The sequence below is a fragment of the Molothrus aeneus genome, chromosome 2 (assembly GCF_037042795.1).
Source record: "Molothrus aeneus isolate 106 chromosome 2, BPBGC_Maene_1.0, whole genome shotgun sequence".
Taxonomy (NCBI): Eukaryota; Metazoa; Chordata; class Aves; order Passeriformes; family Icteridae; genus Molothrus; species Molothrus aeneus.
In genome coordinates, this window is record NC_089647.1 from 24,804,003 (window position 1) to 24,828,823 (window position 24,821).

The 24,821-nt window shown below is 43.3% G+C and overlaps 1 protein-coding gene across 2 annotated transcripts in view; it reads right to left on the reverse strand.

Moving 5' to 3' along the window:
• Positions 1–23,688, reverse strand: part of B4GALT4 (beta-1,4-galactosyltransferase 4) — a 28,007-nt gene extending 4,319 nt beyond the window's left edge. The window contains exons 1-4 of one of the 2 annotated variants that reach the window (XM_066572111.1): positions 23,568–23,688; positions 9,977–10,457; positions 8,154–8,386; positions 4,529–4,716 (exon numbers count right to left, since the gene is read on the reverse strand). In XM_066572111.1, the coding sequence (XP_066428208.1) occupies positions 4,529–4,716; positions 8,154–8,386; positions 9,977–10,244 (689 nt within the window). In that variant the 5' untranslated portion in view covers positions 10,245–10,457; positions 23,568–23,688. Of the gene's footprint in view, positions 1–4,528; positions 4,717–8,153; positions 8,387–9,976; positions 10,458–23,252; positions 23,522–23,567 lie in introns of those variants that run through there. The other variant, XM_066572112.1, reaches the window with a different exon arrangement.
• Positions 23,689–24,821: the final 1,133 nt, after the last annotated feature.

Here is a 24,821-nt window from a genome sequence, read left to right on the forward strand (position 1 = left end):
CAACACAGCCTCTATTATCCTGCCCCAGCCCATTCAGAGGTGATGGACATATGGCTGCAGATTGCATTTGTATGTGAATCTAAACAGATGAACAAATTGCCAGGGCTAGAAAGTACACATTATGGCATTGGACATGCCAGACAATGCTTATTATTATTTCTGGCTTACTTCAATATAATTTAAAAAACACCAAAGGAGAAAATAAATCAACACAAGACCCTCACAACACAACCTCCCTCAAGACTATTTTTCCTGGCTGATTTTTGCTCACAGCATCACAGAGGAATTGTGTACATTACAGAGAAATTGTGAATTTGTGTACAAAGGGACCCCTGGAGATCACATAATCCAACCCCTCTGCTCAGAGCAGGGTTTACTAGAGCAACTTGCTGAGGAACATGTTCAGTCAGATTCTAAGCATCTCCAAGGATGGAGACTCCACAATTTGCCTGAGAAGCCTGTTCCAAGTATTTGACAATCCTCACAGTAAAAAAAAAAACTTTTTCATATGTTTAAGTGGAATTTCCTGTTTGTGCCCATTACCACTTGCCTTTCACTGAGAAGGATCTGACTCCAGAGTCTGTCTTTACTCCCTTCCATCAGGTATGTATACACATTTCCAAGATCCCCTTCTGCCTTCTCTCTCAGCCCCAGCACTCTCAGCCTCCCTCACATGTCAGATGCTGCATTCCCTTAATCACGTTCTCAGGCTCTCCTCTGGACTTGCTCCAGTGTGTCCCAGAACTGGGCACAGTACTTCAGGTATCATCTCCATGGTGCTGAGTAGAAAGGAACACTCACCTCCTCAAAACCTGCAGATAACTCCCCCCCAAGATGCCACTGGTCTTTGTCAGAAGGGCACACTGCTGGCCCAAGGTCCTTTCTGGTAAAGCAGCTTTCCAGACAGCTGGCCTCCAGCAGCTACTGGTGTACAGAGTTACTTCTCTCCAGGTGCAGCACACTGCGTTTCCCTTTGTTGAACTTCTCTGTTCAGATTCCTGCTGGCCACATTCTCCGGCCTGACAAAGGCCCTGCTACACAAACCAGCCCTGTGGGATTTCTGTCCTCTGAAAACCTGCTGAGGGTGCAATCTGCTGCATCTTCCAGGTTACAATGAAGACTCTAACTAGTACCAGCCCCAGTATCTAGGTCTGCTGTAAGCCACTAGTGACTGGCCTCCACCTGGACTTTGCTCGACTGATAAGAACCCTTTGAGCCCAGCAGTTCTGGCAGTTTTAGCCCATCTCACTGTCCACTCACCAGTCCATAGTTCATCACTTGGTCACTGGGGCCATTATGGGAGACAGTGCTGAAAGCCTACCTAAGATAACCATTATCCACTACTGCACCCTCATCCAAGCTAGTCAAATCAGAGAAGGCAATCAGGTTGGTCAGGCCTGACTTGTGAACAGATTTGTTCTCTCTCCTTTATCATCTCCCCGGAGGAGAGAAGCCATACAGTAGAGGAAGTTCCATCAAGTTTTAATTACACATTACTACCTTGAGACTTCTGCTATGGTTACTCCAGAGGAATGCAGTAAACAAATGGAATGGACACCAAGGAGGACCCATAAACAGGAACAGCAGGCAGAGCCCTCCCCAGCCCTGCTTTCAGGACAGTCACCAACAAGACCACATCCCGTTCCAGCAGCCTGTTTGGGAACTGCTTCCCAGGCACACATCCATATACACCCCCCAGTGCTCGCTTATTCACCCCGTAATTCCCCTGCACCACTGTAGAGGTGTCTCAGACACATTTTATGAAAAATCCTTTCCTTAGGATTTTTTCTCCTGAGAAGCTGAGAGGCCTCAGGAACAAAATATAAACAATGGTTATCTGCTGCTGTAGAATGCAACAGGTGCATCTGTGATTGGTCTCATGTGGTTGTTTCTAATTAATGGCCAATCACAGTCCAGCTGTCTCAGACTGTCTAACAGTCACAAGATTTTATTATCATTCCAGTCTTTTTCTATTCCTTGCTAGCCTTCTGATGAAATCCTTTCTTCTATTCTTTTAGTATAGTTTTAATATAATCTATATATATATATCATAAAATAATAAATCAAGCCTTCTGAAACATGGAGTCAGATCCTCATCTCTTCCCTCTTCCTGGGACCCCTATGAACACCACCACACAGAGGCAGACACCAAAGGAGCCAGAGCTGGGGTGCACTGGCAGAAGTGGGGCCAGCAGGATGAAGGGAGGATTCTCCTCCCCTGCTCAGCCCTAGAGAGGCCACATCTGGAGTGCTGTGTTCAGTTCTGGTCTCCACAGCTCTAGAAAGACAAGGAACTGCTGGAGAGGGTCCAGCAGAGGCCACAAGGATGATGAGGGGTTTGGAGCATCTCGCTTATAAGAAGAGGCTGTGGGAGCTGGACCTGTTTAATCTGGAGAAGAGAAGACTGAGAGGGGATTTCATCAATGCAAATAAATATCTGCAAAGTGGGTGTCAAGGGGATGCTGCCAGACCCTTGAATGGTTTCCACTGACAGGATGACAAGCAAGGCCATAAACTAAAACACAGAAAGTTTCACCTCAACATGAGGAAGAACTTCTTTCCATGGAGGGTGGCAGAGCACTAGAACAGGCTGCTTAGGGAGGTTGTGGACTCTCCCTCTCTGGAGACATTCCAAACCCACCTGGATGAGTTCTTGTGTCACCTGCTCTAGCTGACCCTGCCTTGGCAGAGGGGTTGGATGATTCCCAGAAGTCTCTTCCAACCCCATCCATTCTGTGATCTGTAACCAGGACAGTGCTGCCCACTCAACCCTCTTCAGGCAGCACAGATCTGGCAGAGCCCAGGCATAACTTGCTCCCAGCTGACGTCACCTGCAAAAATGCAACTCTGTAACAGCCCCTGTAACTACCCTTCCCTGAGGATGAGAGAACACCAGCTCCTTTGGAATTCTTAAAATTGGACTGAAGAACACATATAATAGGAATGGTCAGGAGGAAAAGATGTTGTGCTGGTCTCGAGGAAAAACCTTAATTAAAATAGAAGAGTTTTCCCAACCTTATCTTCAAAACTTTTATATATAAGTCTTCTGTCTAAAAGAATCCAAAACTGAGCTGTAGTTTATGGAGCTAAAGATAAACCACTGGATCTCTAAAGGCACATGGCTGCTGAGATTACTGCACACTGCATCACAATAGAATATAGCCCCCTGGAAGAAAAATAATTCCTCCCACCCCAGACCAGGAAATTAATAAAACCCCAAAACCAAAAAACAGACAAACAAACAAACAAAAAAAAAAAAGAACCCACTACCTCCCCTAAAAAACACCGCAAAACCAACATAAAAAAGTCCCACAAAACACAAACCAACCTACATTTCTGCCCAGGCCATTTTGTGTTAATACAGAACATGGATGGGTTCAGTTTTCTCTACCTCATCTGGGCAACATACCTCACTCAGTATGCTCACCTCAGCTGCAGCAAAACACTGAGGTCACCCAACTAGGATTGGTATCAACCTGTGGTATCAGCTCAGTTCAAGTATCACTCTTGAGCTCAGAATCTGAATTCCTTCAGACATGCCTTGGAAGCAGAGCATTATTAACCCCACTTCATGGATGCGTAAACATAGGCAGTGACACAGAAAAAGTATTACTTATCAATTCAAGTTGAATTATCAAATTCAAGCCACCAGCATTCCAGTGGAATATTCTGCAAGGCTCTGCAAGTGCTTCAAAAGTCTGTCACAAGCCTAGTACGTATGTACTTGTTCCAGTTTTCACTAAATGACTGGAACAATAATACTATTCTGTGTCAGTATTGGCACATCCCACCTCTTTCTCATATATTTAACATTGGAAATGCAGAAGCAAAGCAGAGCTTTACTTCAAAGTACTTTGATATCAGCTTTTGAAAAGCCCACCTCTAATCAATATTTAGAGTGATGTGACATTAACTGAATCGTGAAAGAAACAAGTTCAATGAAAACACTTTTAGTCATTAAATTCACCAAGCTCAGGAGCCTTTTCTCTCTGAGGTGGACTGAACTTGACTTTTCACCTTGAACTATTTATATCACATGAGCACTTGGGGGACTCATTTAAAAATCAGAATTATCCTGTGTTATACACTGTTCAGTCAAATAATTAAAGGACAGCCCTATGCCTTGGCAAATTCCCACACTTGAGCTCTCAATATCAGACATTACCTCTTCAACAGCAGAAATGGCAAGTTCTGTTACAATAAGATCACACCCACAATCACAGGATCAGGAAACTTGCAAATGTGTATCTAGCTTTACCAGAAGGTCTCTGCACAACCTCTGGCACAGTGCTTTCCTCTTGAAATGCCCCTTAATTCAACTCCAGAAATCAGAACAATGACAATCATCACTGGTGCAGGTGACCACAGGGCTGACTGCAGAGGTGTCTGTCCAGTTCTGTACTCCTGAGAGGTGTTACCATCAGAAACCCTGTGTCATGAGTAAGCACACAGCTCCATCAGAGGAGGAACATTATCAGTAACATGGCATTTCCCTGTTGGTATTCTTTCCATATTCCTGGTTTCCTACCTGTATCCAGTATTGTTCCTGCCAACTACAAGGTGCTTTGGTTGTGTGTCACACATGTAAATGTTAAAGTCATTTTCTGGCACCAGATCCACATCATGGAAAATGAAACAGTCCCAGTTTGCTTCCTTTAGGGCCTCTAGGTATCCTACATTCAGCAGTTTGGCTCGGTTAAATTTGGTGTTGCCAGCCTGTGGAAAAGAATGGGAAAAAACAATTCTGAAGAAGGTGCCACAGCTTTTGAACCAGAGCTGCTCCTGGGCACTTGTTCTGATTGCACGGTTTGCAACCACACCTGTGTGGCTTTTCCAGGACCGCAGGAGCAGTAACTGCACGGGGTGCTCCTTCACACTGGGCACAGCACCTGAGTGGCCAATGCTGCAAAGTGTTTCTCCAGCCTCCATCCATCACAACCACACCCATCCAGGGCCAGGAAAACCTGTGCTTAGCTGGGCACCACAAGTGTGACTGCTCCATGGCTCAACCACCCTTCTGTCCCAGTCCTGGAGTTACCCTCAGGCTCCAGAACAGAAGAGGTACCAGTACAGTCTAGAAACTGGTGTTCCATACAACTGTGTCAGTAAGGCTCATGGAAGTTCTTTTTAAAAAAAGCAAAACCAAACCAAACCCCCATGTAATCCCATGCTAATTAGTCTCTAGATGTCAGAGCCCTTGCCATGAACTATTAATGCCTGTCCCCTCAGCTTGGAGGACAGCAATGCCGAAAGAGCTCCCTGTATTTCCTCAGCTCACACGTGAGTGGCAGAGTGGGAGTGAAAAGCAGGTCTCTTCATTTTTACCTCCCACCTATAACCTGATGATGCTGTTGCAGGGGATTTGCTCCTAGCACAGAGCTTCACCTTTTAACTTGTCTTCATCGTTTGCTTTTGCTGTAAGTTACTTAGTATTCACTTTTCAAAAATCTAATTCTTTACCTCTGAGGTGCAAGTATATCTGCACACACCTGGCAGTTTTGTAAGCTTATCATGTCAACATTCAGTTTGGAGCAAGACATGTGCTTATCTTGCTATTTTCATTTTTTACCTGGCTGCACACTGTACCAGTCTGCAGAAGGCTTTCTGCTCTTGAGGACAAAGTGGGGATTTACCTCAAGTTCCCTCTTGGGAGCCAGAGGGCCAACCCCAGCCCTCCCAGACACAGACAGGACTGTCATTTTCCTGAGCAAGGAACCTGTGTACTTGAAAGAATAATAAAAAAAACGTTTTCAAGAGAAACTGCTTGGAATTCTAGCAAATTTTCTAGAAGGTGCCTGGACAGAAAGAGGGCCCATGGAAAATGAGAAAGAAGCTGGCCTCCCCAGGCTGAGAGAAGGTGAGCTGTAGAGAAAAGTGTTGTATACAAAGCATGTTTTATTGTTCTAAAAAGTAACACTTTGCTCTAAAGTAGAATTTGTTCACTAAAACAACCGTCTGCTCCAGAATTAAGAAGATTTATGGGATTTATGACTCCATACCCGCAGTCTGAAAAATATAATACAGTGCCCATTCTGAGAAATTACAAGACGGATAATCAATTGCATCCATCCTCTGGAGGGAAATTTTCCAGTAAAAAGTTTAGATACAATTCACCCAAAATCAAGATGTCAAATTTCTGAATGGGGGGATTTTGGTATGGTTTTTTTTCCTTAAAATGCCCCATATATAAAAATAGCCATGAGACAGACTCCTCCTGAGATGAAAACATAGGTTATTGAGTGAACAGAACAAACCAGATGTCTGGTAAGATACATTTGGAGAACATCACTTGTGTCGAGTATCAAACCCCGCTTAGTTTAGGACAGTCTCTTCCATCTGCTTAAGTTCTGTTCTCATCAGTGCAAGCCACCACAACAGCCAAATGCCAGCTGACCTGGCTTTCCAGGAGGGGCAGCTTGCTACCTCAGACCATATACTGAACAAACAGCAAAATTTACTCATCTTTTATCGAGGACAGAATTGCCTCCCTTTGTTCCCATGGGAGAATAACACTGACCACAAGACAAATGTATGTTGGGAAAGAAATTATCCACCCTTAAGGGATTACAAACTCACATTGTTGGGAGTGCAACACTCATGTATACACACATTTAGAGGAGCACGACTTTAGAGATGTTAAAAGCAGCCCATAAAGAAGAAATCTGGAGTAAGCCCTTCAGTGGCTCACAGAAAAAAATACAAAAGGCCCATTTAATCTACCTCCAAAGTAGAGTGTGTATTGTCTTCCCTCAGAAGAGACTTAGAACAACTAACAACATCACAAATCAAGAGAGAAAATGGATTTGCCCCAGAAGAGTTTTGTTAGGCCCACTTTCCAGTCTTTGGGCATGCCTATCTACATGGAAAAGCTATGTGAAAGCTTCCAACCTTCCAAGAACAATCTCTGATTGAACAAGTTCAGACTTGACACTGCTGCACTCATCAGACAAAACTTCCATACTTTTGTATTACTTTTTGTTAACATGACAACAGCAGTTCTCCACATATTTCAATAAATTAAAAAGATATGCCCATTCTCCCAGTAATTTATTGCTAACCACTGCTTCCTGCTAGAATGAGCCAGTAAATGTATGATTATAGTACATATTAATGCAGAAAAAAATCCCTCATTTTTCCACTCTAGAGGCCGCATAATGACTCTAAACAATGAAAGAACAATTCATTCCAAGTAAAAATATCATGCCACGACTTTTATTGCTGTTCTGCTGAGACATTCAGCTGATCAGAAGTGTAAGAGTGGAAGCTTTCACCTAGAAAGCACTGTCTCATACTGATTAATTGACTCCAGGCTCCTTAATCAGGAGGGAAGAGAAACTGTATTAATTTATCATCACCTTTTTCTTCAACTGTCTCAAATGACTTTTTGGAGCCAAAGCAGAACATATAAGTAAACAACAGTAAAAGAAAGCAAACATAACAGAAGATCAAGAAAAAGACAACATATTACAAAAGAGAAATTTATAATGCTTTTAGCACATGCAATTAGAACATAAGCACCTTGATGAAAGACAATGTGGCACAGGTCTGCTTAATTTTAGCCACTGAAACAGCCTTGCTAGAAAAAATGCAAATAAAGAAATTAATAAATCTTTCAGGAACCGAGTGCTCTTCCATGACAACTACTTCCCACCCCACTTGCTGGGCAAACAAAGCAGCTACAAGCAGCAGCTGTCGTGTTTAGTTTGAGAAAGCAAAAGTAAAACCACACAGTACACACAACTTACTAAGCACAAGAGATGGGAGAGAAGGGCTACAGACAAACTGGGGCCTTCTATCCAAATGACTCCAAATGCAAAGACAGGCCAGCCTAGTTACATGAGTGGATACTGTAAGAGAAGTCAGATGCATTAGCAGTGCAAAAGATGCTTACCCTGCATATTAACTCAGAAACACCAAGTTACTCAGACTGAGAAATTAATACCAGTTAAAGACACTGCCAATACTCCCCAGCCCTGACATCCAGGAATGCCACCAGCAGTGGCTGCAGGCAGTGTTGCATCCCTCAGCAAGCAGAATTGTTGGAAGCAGGCTTGGAGGACTGATGTCAGACAGCAGAGGCAGCAGAAGCCTCTCCTCAGGCTGCAGGGCACAGCCATCACCCTCACCCAACCAGCTCTGCACAGCTGCCTCACCTGGTGGATGACATAGATGCCATAATCCAGCTGCTGCCTTTGCAGGAAGGGGTGCAGGTGCTGCAGGAGGTACAGCAGATGCTTCTCCCTGTTGCGGTGTGGGATAAGGATGGCCACGTGCTGCAGGGCTGAGCACTCCACAGGGTGGTACCGGCCCCTGGCTACCTGAGGGTTCTCCTTTCGCACCTCTTCCAGTGTAACAGATGGTTTGAAGGAGAGTTTGCTGGCACCTCCTGTAAGAGAAGCACAAGAACCTTTCCTGAGTCATTTCAGGTTGTGGCTGGCCCAGTCATGTTTTCAGCCACTGTGTAAGAAACCCAGTTTCAAGCCCCAACTGGCTTCCCTGCTCTTCCAAGAGAACAGTAGCACTACAAGGATTTTCTATGCAGGCAGTGGAAGGAGAGGATGTCAAGCATGTGAGTTGCTTAAACTGACTGTGAAGTAGTAGCAATAAAATAAAAATATTTTTTAAAAACCCAAGAGAAGATCTAAGCTACTGCAGAAGGATTGGCAAGGAATGACTGCCAGGGCAAAGCAAAGGAGAAGAAAGTGGAAAGAGACACAGGACTGTGGCTGTAAGAAGTCATCGGTACCTAAAGCACAAAAGAAAGCACAACAGGCTTAAGGCTATAAATTAATAAGATAAAATATACCAAGGCTCTCTGTAGCCAAATGAAATTTTTATCCCTTCTCTTGCACTGAGCTATAATTCCAGTTCCTCTGAACTCAGCAAGCCCATGAAAAAGTACAATACAGGCAATTGTGATGGCTACAGTCGTTGCTGCATTTGCTTAATCAAATGTGTCTTGGGGTCAGGGCATGCAGGGAGACAAAGGTTTTTGTACTACATGAGGGAAGAAGGAAGAGTCTAGCTTCCCAAACAAATCCCTAATCAGTTTCACAATAAGGAAGAAAAAGAAGATAATGACATGATACTGATAATGAAGATAATGACATGATAATGATGCAAAGCAGGAGCCTGGTGCTGCTGGCAGTACCAAGCCAAGAAAAAAGTAGAATAATAAAAATGCCCAAACCAGAAAAACAATCACCCATTTGAACCTTCATCATAATTAGCACCAACTCTAACAGAGTTGTGAAGTCCTTCAATTATTAATACAGAGACACAAAAGTATATTTAATAATAAAAAGGCAAAAAACTGAGGAAAGATGAAAACACTTGTGGTTAAGACAAAAATAATTTAATTTTTTTTAAAGAAATTTTTTTTTTCATGAAAAAGATGCACGCGTAAGCAAGGGAAAAAGAAAAATTCCTTTGTTAATCCCCATTGGCAGGCAGCATTGGCCACATCCAGGGAAGGGCTTCAGCACATACACCAGCTGTTGGGAAGACAAATGCTGCCACCATGAACATCCCTCCTTCCTCCTTTCCCCAAGCTTTTACTGCTGAGCATGATGAATGGCACAGTCACAGGGTATGGAATACCCCTGCAGTCAGCTGGGGTCAGCAGTCCGGGCTGTGTCCACTCCCAGCCTCGTGCCCATCCCACTGGATTTTAGGGGGCCAGGACTGACAGAGACAAAGCCTCACCAGAGTGCAAACGCTGTTCAGAGTCAGCAAGTTACTGGTGTGTCACCAAAGCTGTTTTATCAACAAGTGCAGAGCCCAGCGCCAGCTGCTCTCCCAGCCAGACCCAGCACAGGCACTGGGTGCCACAAGACACTCCCTCACCCAGCAGTGCTTCCTGCAACTGGCTGTATTGGTTTCACAGAAAAGGAATCCAACTGGAATATGGCTGGGAAGTCAGCAGCACTACAGTGGATTAACTTGTCAGAGAGGAGAGGAAAACACCATCACTTACGCAGGTATGGAGACAGAGCTGGGCAGGGATCCTGAAATGACTCCATCATGGGAACATCTGCAGTGGATTCAATCTTCTCTTCCTTTTGACTGTGCTCCAGGCGAGTTACCTTCCAGAAAAATTCCACCATGCTCTTAGCTTTAGGAATTTCCTGTCTGGTGTCCACTAAGTAACTGAACGTGGTCCATAGCACCATCACAAATAAAGTGACAAGCACCAACACTTTGAACTTATAGAAGAGGTTAAAAACATTCCAGCCCAAGGCCATGGCTTTCCCTGATCCACAAACAGCTACCTCTCCTCTGATGCCGAGGCAGGTCACTGCATATCCAGCAGGGATGAAACCACAGCTCCCAGTAAGAATGTCACAGTAGGGAAGTAAAGCTGGAGGTAGGGAGGGCTGCCACACTTCCTGCAGTTTTGAAATTCATGGAGTCATAGTATTGTTTGCTCTTCAAATGTCACAAAATATGACTTTAACCTGGACCACAAAAAAAGAAAAAAGAAAGGAGAAAATTAGTTTCTACCACCTCCACTGCTACACCCTCACAGATTCCATGAAAACAGGTTATGAAAATACACAAAAGGAACAGCAAGTACAAACAACTGGTCAGAAACCAAGACCATGATCTTTGGTCTTAGTTCAGCCATAAACCAAATGCATGATTTTATGCAAATCATTTTCCTGTTTTGTTCTTCCCTCTCAATCTTTCTTTTTTTTTTCAGATCAGAAAGTGCAACCATTATCCCATGTTATGTCTGTGTACAGTGCCTGGCAATACACAGGTTTTATTACTTCTGTTCCTACCAAAATTAACAACAGCTGCAAAGCAATAGATTCTGCTGGCTATGAGTAAAGCCCATCCAAAATGAAAACCACATGAATCTCTGCATAATAAAGTGTTTTCTTCTGAAAGACAGTATTATTGATTTTACGTTGCTCTGCACAAGGCAGTGTGAAACAACACTGACTGGTATCAGAAATCATTGTTCTTTATCTGCTGCCTGTCAGTACCACCTTTTGGATCTTTGTCCAGTATTCCTCCTCTCACACACTTGAAGGAGGAAAATCTTCCTGCTTTTTAAGGGAAAGGTTCAGTTTTTCAAAGGTGTTATGTCTGTGAGGAGCCAATCCTTTATTCCCCCTCCTGCCCTCTTTCAAGGGCTCCATTTTCATACAGCCTTTCACTACCATCGTACTATAGTTATCACTCTACTTCTTTTGGCAGTTATTATCATTTCATAGCAAAGAAAGAATGAAATTTTAATGAAAGAGTGCTCTGATATAGAAAACACACAAGAAAACTGCAGCCTCTGAGAAGAACAAGGACTGAGGCTAAGTGAAGGAAAGGCAGTGATTAAAGACAATGCACATGAAACAGGCTAGATCAAAGAGGAGAAACATAAAAACATGGAAAAGGTTATTTTAGACCAGCCTCTAAAGTACATGAGACCCTGGAGAGATATCACAGGCACAAGGAGTACAGTAACTCCACATTTCCACTAGTTTAGGCCTGGTGTCTTCTGGAGAATTTTGCTGACCAGTGGCAATGTATATGGGAGCCTGACCCAGCACTACCAAGATGAACTCCCAAGCTTTTAGGGTTCACTGGGAATTACCAGCTGCTGTCCCTCTTGGCAGGCACTTCATGGAATAGCCAACCTGCTCTCCCCATCCACATGCAACACATAGCAATGCTGTAAGTACAGGGACTCCAATAAAAGACAAAATGTCCACCCTTCCCCACCAGTTTATACCCTGAAATTGTTGCAGACAGGAAATCAGTGATAAGTTCTGTGAATCATCTGAGAGCAGTGTGGACCTCATGGGTAATAATAGCCTGTAATTAATAAATCAAAGACCTTAGAATTTTGCTTATCTAAATTCTACCTCCAAGTTTCTATGGAATAATCTAAATTGCTGCCTTTCAGCTACTATACAGTATTCATCAGGTGAAGCACTTCCCCTAAAGGGTGTCGTTTCCTCCAAAATAAACCAAAGGTCTCACAAGGAGAGAATTTCCTTCTCCATCACCCAATCCAAGTGCACCCCAGATTAATTTGGGCTGAAAAGGACAACATGAAAGTTAAAAAACTGAACTTTACATGCAGTGAACAACTATCAAAAGTTATTTATTATATTCACAGCTTCCCACTTTCCCAGAAATGGACTACCATCTTTAAAAAGAGTTAAAACAGTTGCTCACCACTGGTACTCAGATTAGTGCAAATGGGCTGTCCCCCATAAGAAATTATTTTGTTCATAAATAAAGTTAAACATTAACTATCTGTGGGAAAACACATAAAGAAAAAACAGGAGGCAGTCAGTATTAATCAGAAGAAGTAGCTTCTGAAATATTTTGTTGTTTTTGTTAAAATATCAGGAAAAGCATGCAGGTGTAAAATTGCTAAGGTACTAGGATGTTAAAATTATTGACATAAACTATGAACTTACTGCACCAACCTTATTTCTACTCTCCTCCACTGCCATTCCAAATCTCACACATATGAATTCCCTTTGCCAGCTTTGCAAGATTCTATAAGTAGTTGCTACTAAAAGTTCACGTTACTTGTCTCTGACAAATCTTCACACTATTCTACTGTCAGTGTGAATAATTTCCCATAATAACTAAACTCACATCTCCACTGGCTTCTATGGCAGCAACAGAATGATGCTCCTGCTTAAAATACACTTGAGCAGGGCAGCATAAATATGCACACACGATAACAACCATGAGTCACCTTCAGCTCATCACAACTCTCATGCAGAGGGGCAATAATTCACGTTTCAGAAACCTACAGTTTGATTTTTTGGTGTTATCTACAGAGAATACAGCATGTATTTCAAAATGCAGACACACAAAGGTATTTTGGTATTTTAAATGGAAAAACACAGATTAATCAATTGACACACCAATCTACCTTATATTCTTACTTCAGAGGTTAAAAGGTTGTTTGCCTGGCTGTTTTCCCCTGAAACATGAGAACGGGATGTGCACAGAAAGGCAAACCTGATTCTATCAACAGAGAAGGAAAGAACTGTAGCCTTATGAATGAAGAAATGAAGAGCTGTCACTTTTATGACTCCTGCCAAAGACTGAGAACTTGGGAACTTAAGAGGACAATAACTGAGGATAAAAGGACAAGCAAGAAGTTAAGCTTCAATAAGAACCTGCCTGTCAGAGAAACAAAAAAAAAAAAACCCTTGGCCATTGCACCTCTGGAGGGTGTTGTGTTACCATTTCACACTAAGGACTCTTCAGTTAAAGTCATCTTTCACCAGCAAGCCTAAAGTACCTTGGTTGCCAAGTCAGGCAACTAACCCAGAGTCAAGAAGACCAGAGCTTGGACCTTGTTAAAGAAAAAGTTAGGCTCAGGACCTGCTGCTAAAAAGCCATACTTGGAGAAGTAGTATAAAAGCCAGAGCTATAATACATAACATAAAATAATTATTAATGGAATAGTCTTAATCAAATACTGATTAAAATAGTTATGAAAAACCTACTCCAGCCTTAATAGTCTTGACAGTAACAACTCAGTAACAACTGCGGCAGAAGGGATATTCAGTAGCTAAGTCCTTTCCACATCCTGAACAACCAAGTCCCCCATCCCACTGATCAATTTCCCAACTTCCTTTTGTTCCGTATGTAGTTAATTAAGCACATCTTTTCATCTTTGATATCCCTGGATTATGGCTGATACATTGGTTGGGAGTGGTGGTGAGAAAAGGCCACCTAGTCATACATTATACCATGTGCAAACAAAAATTCAGTATCTTGCTAGAAACAATAGTATCTCAGAAGGTGGAAACATGGTTCTTTTTTCTCCTGCACTTCATAATTCAGGGTGACCAACCCTTAAACATGGGTGGGAAAACACTTGTGGTGCAACTAAATTCTTCTCATAGCTCTGAAACCTGACTCTAGTTGTGTGTGACCTTCATAAAACAGACCAAAGAAATTTTCATAGGAAACAAAGTGCAACTTTCTTGTCAAAAAAAAAATCTCAGTGAAGCACAATCAAACCTAGTTTAGAAAGTTACAGCTGGCTAGAAGGGAACAGCCCTTCAGACCACAAGGTCAAAACCACCACAGTACCCATTTCAAAATGCATAATAGAAAAAAATTAAACAGAACAAAGCCACAGTTATGCAAATATGGCATAAGTCAGAATTCTAAAATTGATGGAAAAGGTGAAAGGTCTCCATCTACATGCAGATATACTCGTATCTAGATAGATGCTGTAACACAATAGCTCCCTGATCATGTTGAGGCACAAAAATAGTGCATGTTCTGCCTTCCCCAAAACCACATCTGTACCAACAACTGCAGCTTGTCTGTGCTCTGCAGCTTGTCTGACAACCCAAGTTCTATAGGCTGCAATGTGTTTTGAATCACACTCCAAACCCTGCTTCCTTGTTGGAAGGTTCCTGGCACTGCTCATAAGATATTTATCTGCAGGAACCCATCCAGGACACAGAGCTGTATGACTCCTCCAGGAACAGGGGCGTTCAGTTCTCATCCTTGAGCGTGATGGCACAAATATGAAGCCCTAACTTGCCCTTTTCCATCCAGGTAGTCCAAAATAGTAAGCAAGACTCCAGCATGGACAAGACTTCTGAAGCAAACTAGGATGATCAGAACCCATCCATACTCATCCAGGGTTTTCCCAGCAGAAACACGCATGCATTGGATTCCGACACACTGTGCAAGCACAGAATGAGCAAGCAACACATGTACAAGCTGGTTCTCCATGTAAGGGCTGCAGGGTCAGCCTGTGCATTTGCCTCCTGATTGAAGCCAGTAGCACTACCAAGCTCAGAAATGCCCAGGAATACTGGACTAAAGGATGTTCTTTTTCATCAATGCAGAATTCCTAGACAAAGTCAGTATCAGCCAGAAGACTGAGAACTGATAGCCCTGATCTAGATGTAAGTGAAGGAAAGTAACCTTGTGAACAAAATTTGGTAAGTAACTGGAGTTGATAAAAACTCATTATGGTCCAAACCGTGATTTTTCGCTGATACATTTTTAGATTAAAACTGTCATTATGATGATTATGCTAAAGCCTAGATTACTTATTCAAAAAAAGTTATGCTTAACAGTATAAACAATCAGTGAGAACATGGTGCCTAAATTTTACTTTTCATATGTTCACATTTAAAACTATTCACCCTGTAGGGGTGAAAGATATTTTCATCTGACGAAAGGAAAATTAATTTTTAATTTACACAAACCAACTTTGACTACCTGTTTCACATGGTTGAGTAAGGACAGATTTCCCACGGAGGATTTTCTAGAAGCCCCTGCAAGGTCCTCAAGCTCACGCAGAAATTCCAAAGGCAGCAGAACAGGTTCAGCAGCAACGAGCATTCACTTCAACCTAACTCTAAAAACTGTAATAAGTTCAAGCAGGAAATGAAGCATGAAAGAATTCCCTGGGACTGCATTTAATCAGCTCGGTACTAAACAGACAATTATTTGTTATTTTATCTAGGCCAGAATCAAAAGCAGCAACGGGTTAGCTCCGGGTACATCAGGAAGTGTAGCAGTCTTCTTCACGATATCCACCAAGAAGGAATTAAAATTCCTGACAACTGGCAAGGTAGAAAGATCGCTGTACAGCATCAGCTTTTCTATGCAGGATAGTTCAAGTCCTCAAGTTTTACAAGAGTCTATACCTGCTCCTTTCACAGGCATTTCCTTCTTTTCAACAGATTAGTTTCTTATTAGGGCCGTTAAGCCAATAGCTTTTAACACCTCTTTTACGCAACACTTTCATAATCCTATTACCTCTTCCTATTTAAAACCCACCAACTGCACTGAGAAATGGTTTGTTTTTCAAAAGAAAAACAAACAAAAAAAATAAATCCAATCCTCAAACAAATTCTCTTTCCGCTTCTCAGAATTTCAAGCCAAATAAAGAAAGCACATTAAACCACTCACTACTGCTGCCCCATCGCTCCTTCCAGTCGAACACTCACTTCAAGAACTACGGAGAGCACTTCACAAGCAGCAGATACTTTTTATCCAGGAAACCCCACACCATAAAGAGACCTGTGTTACCTCTCACAGGCTGCAGGAAACAATCAGCTCAATATCACAGGATGGGAAAAAAAAAAAAAAAAAGGAAAAAAAAAGAGCCAATACATCCCACTTTTCCTCAGGCCAAAGAGGCTCCGTGGTGCTGTCCCACATGATCCTCCCTCAGCTCATGAACGAGCCCGGGATGGCAGCCAGCCTCCCTCCTTTCCTGCTAGCACAGCAGAACCAGCACACAGGCACTCAGGCACACCAGGACAGAAGCAATATTGCTCAGAAATAAGTCCCACAACAAACCCTTCCATTAGAAACAAAGGCTCTAGCCTTTGCTCCTAAAAGCAAACCACAATCTACCAGTGCCCTTTTGGCATCTTTTCCATTTGGAGATTTTAGAGATGTCATTCTTCTTTCACACAGCAAGCTGCCCACTCTCTTGTCCATATCTGTGGAGAAGTCCCAGTGCTCCCACTACACTCCTCTCTTGTTATCGCCTAGACAGACCCATTGATGGCAGTCTCTACTTTATACAAGCATCTACTTCATGCAAACAGCCTGGCTCACTGACCCTTTATCATGAAAAGCAACTTCCTATTATCAGGTTGTCCCTCCCTGGTGCTTTTCTACTCCTCTGAGCTGTAAAATTCCTCTAGCAACCCCACAGAATCAGCTGGATCAAAACAGAGGTGTCACTTTGTCATCTCACCCATCTGGAGCTCCCTAAACTACCAGGGATGCAGCACTGCAAGGACCTGAGTAGACATAGGGTACATGGGTAAGAAGGATTGCAGAAAAGGATGGGAGAGAAAGTGTAGGCACATCCTCATGACAAGTGTTAAATTTCTTGTAACTCAAACCCGCTTGAACTCTTTGGGCAATGCATGCATTCCAAGCAGGAAGGTATTTCAAGGCTTCCCCAGTCAGTGGCACCTCCTCTGTGCCACAAAGGTCTTATCTATTTTCAGGACTGCACAAGAATTTCAGGGGAAAGCTTCCTCATTTCAGACACTCAGTAGTGCAGAAAGAACCTTTAGCACTACCGCATGTTTTAACTGGTCAGTCACAAAGCCACACCAGTATGGGTCTCAACTGTCACCATCTCATCTTTCTCTCTGGTCCAGTCCCCAAACTAGAATTTCTCTGCACTAGCACAAGCTCTCATGAAAACATAGAGCTAGCTGGATTAGGAAGCAAGCAGAATTTCTAGCAACTTTCTGTAATCCTTTGTCTACACTTCCCACTGAAAAATGTCAGAAAACCTGATATGACAACCAGCAGAAACACAGTAGTTCAGCTTTCAGTTGACTGGGAATCGTTATTTTAGGAGAATGATAACAGATATTTCCAGGCAATGACAGGTAACATTCTATAAACTGCCTGGAACCAGGCAATTTTAAAGAGGAAATGTATGAGTTAAAAAGAAACAGACCAAGGTGCACTTGTGGGGCCTGATTACAGTAACAGCCACTGTCAGCTAAATACTCCAGTTGTGTCAAGAAAACAAAGAGATACACAGATGTGCTGACTCCACACCCTTTATTCCTTGATAATTGCTTGATACTCAATATAAAAGAACAAAGGTACTGACAGCTCCAACTCCCTGAATTACAAACCAAAAAAAAAAGATAAAAGAATACCTAACACACCAGGAAATAACTATTGTGGTTTAACCCCAGCTGGCAACTCAACACCACACAGCCACTCCCTTAACTCTGCACCAACAGTGGGAAGGGGGAGAGAATCAGAAAAGTAGAAATGAGAAAACTCACAGGCTAAGATAAAAACTGTTTAATAGGACATAAAAGGAAGAAAATAATAATTAGAATAACTGTGGCAATAATGATAATTAGAATATACAACAGACATTACGCAGTTGCTCACCAATGCCCAGCCAGACCCTGAGAGCTGTCCCTGACCAGCCCACCCCTCAGGTGATACACTGAGCACGATGTCCTTCGGTATGGAATATTCCTTCAGCCATTTTGGGTCAGCTGTGCCCTCACAAATTCTTGTGCCACTCCAGCATTTTCACTGGCAGAACATGGGAAACAAAGAAGTCCATGACTTGGGGAAAACACTACTCAGCAACAACCGAAACATTCCTGTGTTATCAACTTAATTCTCATACTAAATAAAAAGCACACCACTGTACCAGCTACTAGGCAGAAAATTAACCCTATCCCTGCTGAAACCAGGGCAATAGCCTGGATATTTTAGCTTACACAACTTACTGTCTCCAGGAGTGAGTGTGGGCATCACAGAAGAAGTGATTGCAACAATGTAAATGAGGAAAGGCTTGGCAGATAAATACAATAAATTCAGTACATAAAAAGAGAACATCACAGCAAAAAAGCACTGAGAAAGAACTTTCCATACATTTTTAACTCTGACATGCAGGACAGATAAGAAAATAGGAGTGTCCCATTATCTTGCGTATCCCTAACAGGGACACCATTGTTCTTCCACTCAACATTATCCTGAACAAGGAGTGCTATTCCCATGTTCCAGCCTGCTCTGGTTTATGATCAATAAGCTGAGCAACTGTCTCCACTGGGAATGCATTACTCAAATGCAGCAGTCCCTAAGCACTGGTATATATGAAATCCATTGTCCTTTGAACCTGTGTTCGTGATTTTCTGCCTGCTAGACTCTCATTTTACCACTCTGGAACAGCAGAGGGGGAGGTAAAGACTCAGAGGTCACTTACCAGCTGACAAGGTAGACTCAACCTGGGGAAAATTAATTTGTTGTCAATTAAAAATTGAGTAGGATGGTGAAAGGCAAAAAGTACACTTCCCCTCCACTTCCTTCTTCGCAGGCTCAACTTCAATCATTCATTCCCAACTTATCCACTTCTCAACCCACAACAGTGCAGGGGGACAAGGAATACAGGTCACAGAATTATAGAATCATCTAGGGTGGGAAAAACCTCCATGATCATCGAGTCCACCTGCTGACCCAGCACTGCCAAGCCCACCACTAAACCATGTCCCTAAGCACCACATCTACAAGAATTGGGAATACTTCCAGAAACAGTGACTCAACCACTTCAAAGAGCAGCCTGCTCCAGGGCTTGACAATCCTTTCCATAAAGAAATGTTTCCCAATATCCAATCTGAGCCTCCCCTGGTGCAGCTTCAGGCTATTTCCTCTTGTCCTGTTGGTTATTACTTGGGAGAAGAGACTGACCCTTACAGGCAGTTCTAAGGAGAGGTCAGGTCTCTCCTGAGTCTTCTTTTCTCCTGGCTAAACAACCCCAGCTCCCTCAGCTGCTCCTCACAGGACTTTTGCTCCAGACCCTTCACCACTTCTGCTGCCCTTGTCCAGACTTGTTTCAGCACCTCAATGTCCTTCTTTGTAGTGAGGGGCCCAGAAGTGGACACAGGACTCAAGATGTGGCCTCACCAGTGCTGAGTACAGGGGGAGAGTCACTACCCTAATCCTGCAGGGCACACTGTTGCTGATCCAGGCCAGGATGCCACAGGCTGCAGCTCCTTTCAAGGCATCTCCTCCTGCTACAACATGAGACTGACTACTGCACTCTCAGGTGAGAGAGTTCTCCCCAGACATAGGAAATGAGTGGGTGCTACTCCAATCCTGCAGCACAGTTTTCACTTTCCTGAGGCACAGTGAACCCTGGTGCCAAGCTAGGAAATGCAATCTAGCGTCTCCAGGCCAAGAATCACGTTTATGAATGGCCCTTCTTGTTACACAAGTACAGCTGAGCCACTGACCTCACTGTAAGACACGGCACTGCCAGCCCGAGCCCAGCCAAAGCGACGGAGTGAGGGATGCAGCAAAGAGTTCTGGCACAGCCCATTGCTCCCTAATGCTTACCACAGAAACAGTTAAGGAATACAGCACTTTTTAAAAACATCTTCCCGTCCAAGATGAGCGGAATATCCTGAAAAAACACATGATCACACAGATCTCTGTGAACACGGGAACCTCATGTGTAATGGAATGCTCAGGTCACCACTCAACTCAGCAATACCCTATCTTTGTCTGGCAGCTGTGGCCTTGCTGGAGTGGCATCAGTCAGTATAGAGGACAGATGTCAGAGGCCTTTACTGAAACACTTCAACACATTCCTGATCAAATTCCTCACTCAACTCTCTCCTGTACAGTAAAATAACATCTGAGAAAACCATTATATTACAATTACAGATATTCTTTTTTCAGCTTCACAATACATTTTTTTTAATGAAAGTGTCAACCACAGATAGCTAAAGCAGTACAGAAGTAGCGTAGACCTGTGGCTACTTAATACATTTATAATTTTCAGTCTATGTGTATCTATGAACAAAGTTGTAAAAAAAAAGACAACAGAGTTGAACATGTATTATGAAAGCATAACTAAGAAGTTATTTTTTTCTCATGAAGAACATTTTTGTTTCTCATAAAGGTGTTTCAGCACAAGAACTGCACCAAAGACATTCCAGCTAAAGCTTCCTTAGGCATGAACAGATTTACTTTTTTGTTATTTTTGCATTTTTATCCCAGTAAGGATTGTAAGTTCTCAGGGCCTACTGCAAAGACATCCATTAAAAGCTGTACAGACAGCATGACTTTGTTAAGCTATTAAATGTAAGGGACTTCTTCCATGTTAAAACACAATTTACACCTATGCCAGTTTTCAACCAATCTGCTGATGGACTTTTATGCAGTAGGAAAGTTTCAAACATGCAATTTAAGAGCTCTAACTCAAACCCCTTGGAAGTGATGTGGCCTAGAACAACATTTTGGAGCTCAAAACTAGCACAACATTGCAACAAGAAATTTTAATCAATTGCTGGCAGAAGTAATTTGAAAAATATAGTCCTGAGAGACAGATTATTATTAAACCTTTTGGTCCTACTGTGCAGGTCTTACCCCTTCCCATTTCACTGATGAACAAAATTAGATGCAAGAGTTCAGAAATCAACTACAGGACTGAAGACTGAGGGGAAGCACAAGATTAGCGCTGATGCTGCCTCACCCACATCAGAGCCAAATACATTGCTATTACTTGTAAGTGCACACATTTACAATCACCACTGTATCCGTTTAAAGGGATTATCTGAATTATAATGCATGATAGCTTTATCCCACAATTCCCTGCCTGATAAATAAATATTTACTCAGCTGTTGCTCTCGGGACACCAAGATGACACAGTTGTAGCTGTAAGGCGTGTTACTTGTAGGCATGCCAAAGCACTTCAAACAGAAGACAAAATACTTATAAAACACCCTAAATATGTGGAACCCATAAAGAAAAAAGTGAAGGAAGCATTCTCCCATCATTTTACAATATTCGCAAGGTCCCATTTGTATGCAGGCAAAACTTCCAGTCTCTGAGGCAAAAATCCCAGCTATCTCAGCAGCAGACCTGCTGGGTGACTTTTGAACTATGTATTTGCCAAAAAAATGGGTTTTTAACCAAATTCTTGCATCATTCACCCAGGCTACAGAATCCCAAGGCACACCTCCTTCAAACTAACAAAAACCAAGTTCACCAAACTCATAAAGCTAACTTAGACTTAAGATCATATCACAGAAAGCCAGCAATCAAGCACCTTCCAATTTCTATTTTTCTCCTACATATTATTTAAAAGAGAAGGACATGCCAACTCAAATCAAAGAGAAAAACAAAAACCCAAGCTTTCCAAAACTGAAGTAGCAAATGTCTTACTTCTAACTGAAACATATTTGTGAAAATGAAACACAGCTTTTACAAAAATGACAAGGAAATACCCACATAAATCAAAGCAAGATCAATCAGACCTAAAGGAAGTGTTTTTCAAGAAAACTCAGGCACAGTTACATTATCTTGGATGAAAGGTGATACTTCACACTGTTAAAGAAAGGTTCATGAAACATTATCCAAGTTGAGCAGTGAGAGAGAATAATACAAAACCCCAAAGTTGCACTTCTACATAGCCTAAATTTAATCAGTGTTTGTAATTAACAGCAGAAGACCTACAGAATCATCAATGAATTGGCAAAGAAAAAAAATATTTAGAGAAAGAGCATCTCACATAGCTACCAACTTTACTGAAAAAAACTGTAAATATTTGAGGACTGCAAACTGATCACAAAGTTTATTTCTCTGGGTTCTTTTAATAGTAGCTATCTGAAAGACATCAAACTTTCACCTTCCTTTCCTCTAAACCTCTCTGTTGAAAATGGTCTTGTAAACTGCCTCAGCTGTCTCTTGGGAACTTCCACAGCTGTTAAATAAAGGGGTAGAAAAAATGTTAAATCCACGAGAGATATCCATTGTTAATTCTTTGAGACAAGCAAGCATCAGTAACAACTGAATACACATAGTCTTCTTTTTGACTGTTACTACCAAAATGCTGTGAAAGTCTTAAAGTCTGCAAGGTTTCAAATCTTATCAGAGCTCTACTTTAAAAGCATTTATATTATGATTCAGAACTAAAACCTTATTGAATACTCATGCTAGTAGCCCCACTTCTGCTCCCCCTCAACATCTGCAAACACATTTCACAGAATCACAGAATTAGCTAGGTTGGGAAAGATGTTTGAGATCATCAAGTCCAATCTATGACCTAACACCACCTTATCAACGGAACCATGGCACTAAGTGCCACATCCAGACTGTTTTTAAACACCTCCAGGGACAGTGACTCCACCACCTCCCCGGCAGCTCATTCCAATGCCCAATCACTCTTTCTGTGAAGGATTTCTTCATAATGTCTAACCTAAACTTCCCCTGGCACAGCTTAAGACTGTGTCTTCTTGTCCTGTCACTGGTTTCCTGGAAGAAGAGACCAACCCCCACCTGGCTACAATCTCCTTTCAGGTAGTTGCTTCCATCATCACCTGGAGTATTTTTGTCAAATGACAGTTTCTGTGAACTTGTCCAAGTCTCCTTTCAAGCCCACTAATCACTATTCTGGCTCTTCCAAATTAATATCAGGAGAAGCAAGTGAAATCATTTATGTCCTGTCAGTGAGAAAATGTTTAGTGAAGAGCATCACTTGCCTGTTCTCTGGTCTCCATGTGTGAAATGGAGAAAATAACATCCGGTACTGCATTTACTTTAACACAAAACCATCCAAAGCTGTACTTAAAATGCAAAAACCAGTGCACTGCAGACGTCCTCCTAACTTACAATCCCCAAGCCCGAGTACAGTAACTACTTCCACCGAGTACGTAATTTTTAAATATATAACTACTGCCAATTATTTCAGTAAAGCTATGCTCTGATGAACATTATGTCCCGGTAGACTTACTTGCACGATCACCGCCTAAAGTCCCGCCTGTGATGCTCCATGAGAGGCTCCCCACACGCACACGGACTCCCTGGAAGTCCTGAGCGGCACAAGACGACCCAGTTTCGGCCACAGACCAGATGCTCCAAGTCCGAGGAGGTGCAATGAAACCAACACCCTTCGCCTTTCGCCAACGACCCCAAACCAAGCGCCGGCCGGGCACTCGTTATCCCCCAGCGCTATTTCCACACCCGCCCCCGCGGTTCTGCCGCTCGCCCTCAGGACGGGCAGCCCCGCATCGCGCTCTCCCTCTCTGCAGACGGGGCTCGTACTTACGGGTCCCGCGTCTCCCAGTGCCCCCGGGGCCGCAGGGGCACGGACACGCTCCCGGCACGGTTCCCGGTGCCGCAGGGGCAGGGGCAGGGACAGGGACACGCTCCCGGCGCCACGGCCCCGCTCCCGCCGCGGCCCCCGGCTCGCCGCCCACCCGCCCGCTCGCGCAGGCGCCCTGGCGCCGCGCCGCCCCTCCCGCGCTCCCCTCAGCGCCCCTCCCGCCGCCGCCGCTGCCGCTGCCGCTGCCACTGCCGGGCCATCCCGGGAATAGCGGGCCGGCGGGCCGCAGCCGCTTGTTTGCTTTGGGCTTCCCGAGCTAACGCGGCAGGCACGGCTCTGTCAGCGCGGCTCGGACGGTGCCAGCGGCTTGGCACGCCCGGGGCGTTGGTGGCGGTGACAGAACTCTGCCAGCTCTTGCTATTTACGGGAATGCTGAACCGCCTGGGGTTTGGGTTTTTTGGAGCTGCGGGGGAGCTCTGAGAGTTTGGGCATCACAGCATTTGCATGGCTGGTGCTCCTCAGCAGCCGAGTCTCACTTCCTCTCAAGACGTATCTATGGAAGATGTCCCTGCCCGTGGCAGGAGGTGGAGCCAGCGAATCTTTAAGGTCCTTTCGACACGAACTCTTCTGTGCTTCTGCGGCTCTGTGGTATTCAGCACTTCTTTACATTGAAAATTAACTGGGGCTCCGCAGGAGTTCTTAGTGATAAGAACTTAAAATGCCTGCTTCGAAAACCTAGTTGCTCAGGAATGGGAATGTTGTTCCCCTTCCTTAAGTGAAATCACAACAGGGCTTTTGGTGTCGAACTTTAAGAGTGCAGAAAACCTCTTCAAGTTTGGTGCCCACATGCAGATGGCTGAAGGTGCTGTTGCTAGGAAGTTAATATTTGAAAAAAGCCTAAAAAATCAAAGGTGTTTTTACCTGCAGTACGTATTAGATTACTGTATGGATTAACCAAAGTTCATATTGCTGTAACTTAGCATCGCTTGTTTAATCATGCAAACCTTTTCAACCTAACCGCCCCTACCAGGCAAAAAGACCAATTATTTTAAATTATAAGAGCAAACAATAAAGCAGTTTCACTGACCATAGTGAGGAAAGCAAAATGGGAGCAGTGTGGAAGAACATGGTGCTGTCCTGCTCTAGAGGCTTGCTGCTTGCTGCTCTACAGGCCTGCATATGTGCCTGCCAGGAGCTGGAATATCCCACCCACACCGCATATAGATGCACCCACGGGGCATCTGCTCTGAAGTATGA